This window comes from Rhagoletis pomonella, unplaced genomic scaffold, assembly GCF_013731165.1.
Source record: "Rhagoletis pomonella isolate Grant_MI unplaced genomic scaffold, Rhpom_1.0 Rhpom_scaffold_06795, whole genome shotgun sequence".
Taxonomy (NCBI): domain Eukaryota; kingdom Metazoa; phylum Arthropoda; class Insecta; order Diptera; family Tephritidae; genus Rhagoletis; species Rhagoletis pomonella.
In genome coordinates, this window is record NW_023465326.1 from 1 (window position 1) to 6,388 (window position 6,388).

A 6,388-nucleotide genomic window follows, 5' to 3' on the forward strand; every position below is an offset into this window, starting at 1 on the left:
CTAGCATCAGACCATCTACCCATAGTCATCTCGATTGATAAACCAACCGACTTTGCCTCCGCCAAACACCGGACCTATATCAACTTTTCTAAAGCTGATTGGAAAGGTTACGCGGAGTTTACCGAAAACACCTTCGCAGCGCTCCCCACACCAACCGACGTCCATCTCGGTGAACGTAAAGGCCCGTCCACATAGAACTTTGGCGTTGCGTTGGCGTTGGCGTCGCTTCTACAGCTGACTATGAATACATGAATTCAAATGCAGCCGTCCACATAGCCAAAATTCGACAACGCTCACGCCAACACAAAGCAAAAAGATGGCCAACTCTTAACTTTTCGCGTGCGTCGCTCGTCAGCTGTTGCAAATAAAAAAAATATGTGAAATTTTTATCCTTTTTAATGAAGTGCGGGCAAGAAATAATATTTTTAATGCAATCATTGATATGAAATATTAATTTATCTGTCGTTAATATGTTAATTTAGTGGCCCAAGAATTCGCTGCCAAGCGTTCATTGTAGCAAGCATACTTTTAATGTGCGTTCTGTCAAACCAACGCCAACGCCAAAGCCAACGCGAAAGTTCTATGTGGACCGGCCTTAAGTTCCGCAGGGCTATCACTGCTGCTGCAGCTCGCTTCATACCGGCAGGATGTATATCGGACCCACGTCCAAACTTCCCTGCCGAAGCGGCTGTTCTAGCCGATGAGCGTGATAGCCTTCGTCAGGCCGAGTCCGGAGATCCCCGTTTCAGGGATCTCAACGCGGAGATTCGGCAACTTGTAAACGTACATAAGCGGAAGAAGTGGGAGGAGCATCTGAAGACTTGTAATTTCACCTCTGGTGTGAGCAAGCTTTGGTCAACCGTGAGGTCATTGTCTAATCCGACGAAGCACGACGACAGAGTCGAAATTTCCTTCGGCGACCATGCCTCGTCGGACCCGGAGCGATGCGCGAGCTATTTTAGCCGGCAGTTCATACTGCATCCTCCGGTGGACAAAGCCAAGCGTCGAGTGACCAGAAGGCTGCACAAACTGCCAACAACTTGTGCCCCCCTTGCTTTCACTTGCGGTGAAGTTCAGGTGGCCATCGGGAAGGCGAAAGCCTCCAAAGCCATAGGTCCCGACGGAATATGCATGCTGATGCTGAAAAATTTGGGTCCTGCGGGGGTAGCGTACCTAACGGAGGTCCTCAACTTGTCAATGGCCACTCTCATCATCCCAGACATCTGGAAGGTGGGGAGAGTGGTCCCACTGCTCAAACCGGGGAAACCTGCCAACAAAGGAGATTCGTATCGTCCGATTACACTGCTTTCCCCGGTAGCGAAGACACTCGAGGCCTTGCTACTCACGTACTTCACAAACCACCTGACCCCAGCGAAGCATCAGCATGGTTTCCGTAAAGTGCACAGTACAACAACAGCACTTAACGCCATAAACACTCAGATAACTCGTGGCCTTAACCGTAACCGTCCCTGTGAGAGAACGATTCTAGTAGCGTTGGACTTGTCAAAGGCGTGTGACACCGTCTGCCATTCCACGCTACTAGAAGATATAGAGGCCTCCTCTCTCCCACAGAGGCTCAAACGGTGGTCGGCAAATTATCTGAGTGGTCGACATTCGTCGGTAATGTTTAGAGACAAAACGAGTAAGCAGCGAAAAATAAAACAGGGGGTTCCTCAGGGTGGTGTCCTTTCCCCGCTACTGTTTAGGTCCTCAAGTCGCTAACCGGCACTACTTGGGGCAAAGACAAAGAAACGTTGCTGGCAACATACAAGGCAATAGGCCGGCCGGTTTTGAACTACGCAGCGCCAGTGTGGTCGCCAGGGACTAGTAGGACGCAGTGGACGAAGCTACAGACGGTACAAAATACAGCACTTAGGACAGCGACGGGATGCCTCTTGATGTCGCCTGAACACCACCTGCACGGCGAGGCGCAAATGCTCCCTGTAAGGGAGCATAATATAATGCTCTGCGAGCAGTTCCTGATCGGGAGCCACAGAAGTGGCCACCGAAGCAGACAGCTGCTTGCAGAGGAGCCCTCGCCTAGGCACGTCAGGAGGCATCTATATGAACTGACGGACGAAGTCCAGAGGTTCATTAAGCAACCTCTGGACCCGACAGCTTACAGACAGGCCCTGAACGGCATTCACAGGGACTCAGTCTCGAGTTATGTAGACTCTAGACCTGTGAATGCCGTTCTAGGCATACCACCCCCGGACATAGACGAGACGGAGCTTCATCTGCCTCGGGAGACACGCACAACACTCGCTCAACTTCGCTCCGGCTACTGCAGCAGGTTGAACTCCTACTTGAGTAGGCTGAATGAGGATGTGCCAAATGAGTGTCCGGCATGCGGAGAGACCCCACACGACTCGAAACATCTCTTCGCATGCCCGGAAAACCCGACAACCCCAACGGCCTTGTCCCTGTGGACAAACCCCACAGAAGCTGCACGCTTCCTAGGGTTGCCGTTAGTGGAACTTGACGACAACAACTGAGATACCAACCGATCTGGGCGGGGTTGTTGCAGCCGCTACAACAATAACAACAACAACCCCCTTTTTTTGATGACGACCATGGTAAACGTATAAAGGACTATGATTTCAGGGTATGCACCTGGAATATCCAGATCCTTAATGGGGAAGGTGCCTCTGCCCGGCTGGTTGATGTCCTCGGGAAGACAAAGGCTGACATCACCGCCATCCAAGAAATGCGATAGATGGGTAAAGGAGCGCAAATTCGGTGTTGGATTCATGGTAGGAGAAAGACTTCGTCGCCGAGTAAATACTGGTGTTCACCTCGGTGGACGAACGTCTAGCTACAACCCGCATCAATGCGAGATTCTTCAACATCTCGCTCATCTACGACCATGCCCTGTTTTTCCGGGGGTTGTTCTCTAAACGCTAATTCGCCTTGACTGGATCACCCTCTGGTCAAGTTTGTTCACCGCCTCTTAGGCAGTAGAGTTATATATTCGGAGATGGGGGAGGTATCCATACCAAGATAGGCAAGCCACGGCACTCCACAAGGCTGTGTTCTCTCGCCACTCCTTTGGGATCTACCGGTGGATCTACCTTTACTGTCACGGTTGCAGAGTACGGATTGCCAAGTCATTGCTGACGTGGATGATCTTGCCCTGACGGTAGTTGATACTGAAGGAGTCAGTCGTGGACACCTGGTCCAAAGAAGCAGGCCTTAGTGTCAATCCAGCAAAAACGGCCGTGGTTCTCTTTTCAAAGAAAGCGAAAGCTGTCCGGCTTCCTTGAACGGCATCGCGTTGACTTTTTCGGAGGAAGTTAGATATCTGGGCGCTATATTGCTATTGGCCGAAAGTTAACTTGGCAGCGCAATATAGGAGAGCGTTGCAAGAAAGCTATAACAGCCATGCGCGCCTGTAAATTAGCGATAGGGAAAAATGGGGACTGAAGCTTTACATTGTTCTACGGTATCACGGTTTGGTGGCCGGCCGTAGATAAATCTACAATAAGAAACAAATTAGCAACGGTTCAAAGGGTGGGGAGCATAATGATCACGGGAGTTTTACCATCAACGCCGAATAAAGCCCCACATACCTTGCTTCACTTTCTACCTGTGGACTTATATGGTAAACTACAGGCAAGCCGTAATGCTATTAGATTAAATGCGCTAATCAAATGGAGTGGAAAGGTTTGGACACTATAGAATTGTGGAAAATCTTCCAGTAGACTTCAGACACCTAGACCACACAGTCTCGCCTACTGGACTAAAGAATCACTTCCAGACAAGGATCCCCTCAAGGGAAGAATGGGTAAAGGATTCGGCCCTGATCTCGTATTATGACTCAGCAGCCATCTACACTGATGGCTCAGATTTGGATCTGAAGGTATGAAGTGGGGTGAACTCGCACGAACTCTCACTTAGCCATAGTTTTCGGCTGCCAGATCTCTATAGCGCTTTTCAAGCTGAACTAACAGCAATAAAGGAAGCTGTAAGGTGACTGATCGACTATCTTATTAATCTGAAGGCAGTGACAATCTTTTCTGATAGCCAAGAAGCTATTGGAGCACTTAATTGTGACAAATCGGAACAAGACGGGCTCATAATGAACTGGCAAGATGTTATATCACTAATGTTGTATGGGCGCCAGGCCACAAAGACATACCAGGAAATAGTGTTGCAGATGAACTAGCAATGGAAGCTATCCGCTATCTTCATGCAAACTCTGGCTGGAGAACAACTTTATCGAACGGGAAAATATAAGATGGTCTGCGGAGCCTACTTGCAGGATAGAAAGACATATCTCGCCTAGGCTGGACAAGCGTAGATCTCGCCCTCTCCTCCGTTTGGAGCGGCGACTGCTCCGACATGTTATTGGAGTTCTCACCGGGCATTGCCTGATGGGAACCCACGATGCTAGAATGAGTTTGCAGTCAAACGACTACTGTCATGGCTGCCGTGATGAGGATGAAATCGAAAGCGTGGCGAGGGCTCGTCGACGCTCGGTCCTCCATTATTCTTTTGAATGTCTGGCTGAACTGGATTCAGCCAGTATTTATGACTTCGTGCGCTTCATCAGAGCTACGAAGTGGTTCCATTTCTAAGGTGAGAGGAGGGACATTTGGAGTCTTTAATATGGCATCACAACGGGCCCATGGTGGCCTAAGTGTACCCTTTTCCTGAGGGATGAGGGCAGGCGAGATAACCTAACCTACTTTTTCATATTCAGCCTTATTAGTTTCATTTTCTCCGAATCGGTTCACTATTCTCTTTGGTTTCCATGTACAATATTTACTATGGACGGATAAGAAATTATCGAGCGAATTTTTATCGGGCGAAACTCATTATATATAATTCTTTTTTTAAAGGAAAGGTGTTACCCCACAGGGGTCCTATACTAATAAATACTAAAATCCGATAATCGGATCATGAATAAACTAACGATAATCTTAAATCTTTGGATGAGAATTGAAGTCGGTTTTGTTGTTTGCTTAAAAATTACTTCTTTTCAATTATATACGCTGCGGTTTAAATAAGAAAACCACTTGCGCCAAAGGAAGATTTGCCAAGGAAGTCGAATGACTCTCCAATAGTTATGTCCAGCCCCCGTAGGATGCTTCGCATTCCGCACGATCACAAGGAGCGTATCACCAACGGCAGGAAGTCATTCTATAGAATCATCTAAAATCAAACTACCGTCGACAATGTGTCAAAAACAAACCCTTAAAAACCTAACCTTTTACATGGATTTGAAAATAATAGAAAAAAAATTGAAGTACCCCCACTTAATTTTTAGTCAAAATCGGCGCCTATCTTAAACACAAGTATATGTATATGCAGTAAATATTTATTTAGTGCATACTCTTATGTATCTTTGAAGCACTTCTTATTTACACTCTGCGATGAAGTATCTAACACTTGAAGTTGTCATATGGTTAGCCATTTCCCGAAGAAGAACGTTGCCACTTTCTCTACATCCCTCAATTTTGTTTAAAAAGTCGCGAACCGCTGGTCAAATTATCAGTTTTACTTGCGCCTACATCAAGTGAAAATCCAAAACCATGAAAACTACCGGAATCATTTTTGTTGTGCTCTGTAGCATCTTAATGCTGCGCGGAGCTGTAGCTCATCCTGAGGGCAACGAGGACATCACCATCGATGCAACCATGCAATCCAGTGCGCACATTGAAATTCCCGAGTCAGTTGCAGAGGAGTTGCTTAAGGCAGTGGTAGAAGCCTTCAGCAATATGAAAATTTCTGGAGAATCCAGCGTTCAAAGTCACGTTTCCATACCCGAAGAGAAACCTAAACTGCAAAGCCGCAGCCAACTCGCTACCTGTGATTTGATGGATGCCACTGGTTGGTCCAAGACTTTATGCGCTGCTCATTGTATTCTGTTGGGACACCGCGGTGGCTACTGCAACGGAAGGTGTATCTGCGTATGCCGCGATTAAATACAGTTGAGCGCCGGATGTGTTGAAAAAAAAAATATTGAGGAAAATTTTAACTAAGTTTTAATATTCCAAATATATGTACATACATACATATGTAGTAGATACAATATCACTGAACTTTCAACGAATAAAATGTTTTGAAGAATACCAGGCAAAAATTATTGGTTTACTTTTAGTTAGATTAAAAGCTGATACAATTACAAGGTTCACTGTAATGTTTTATCAATAATCTCAAAATCCACTAATATTTGAATAGATATAATTCTTTGGGCAAATTATAAGGTTGTAAATAATATCATTGATTAACAACGCTGAAACCAGCGGAGATGATGAACTCTAGCCCCCAGTCGAAGACGACGGAGTTGATGTACCGCCACCCGATTATTACGAAGTATGAATAGCAAGTTCGCGGCTGAAATACAACAAATCGGCGGGGGGCTGACGGTTAGAATTTAAGTATG

At 46.6% G+C, this 6,388-nt stretch overlaps 1 protein-coding gene across 1 annotated transcript; it reads left to right on the top strand.

The window, feature by feature from the left end:
* Positions 1-5,661: 5,661 nt before the first annotated feature.
* On the top strand, positions 5,662-5,937 carry LOC118755607 (lucifensin-like). Its single transcript, XM_036490433.1, has one exon. It carries the CDS (start codon positions 5,721-5,723, stop codon positions 5,925-5,927), a length of 207 nt encoding a protein of 68 aa, XP_036346326.1. The 5' UTR covers positions 5,662-5,720; the 3' UTR covers positions 5,928-5,937.
* The last annotated feature ends 451 nt before the right edge of the window (positions 5,938-6,388 follow it).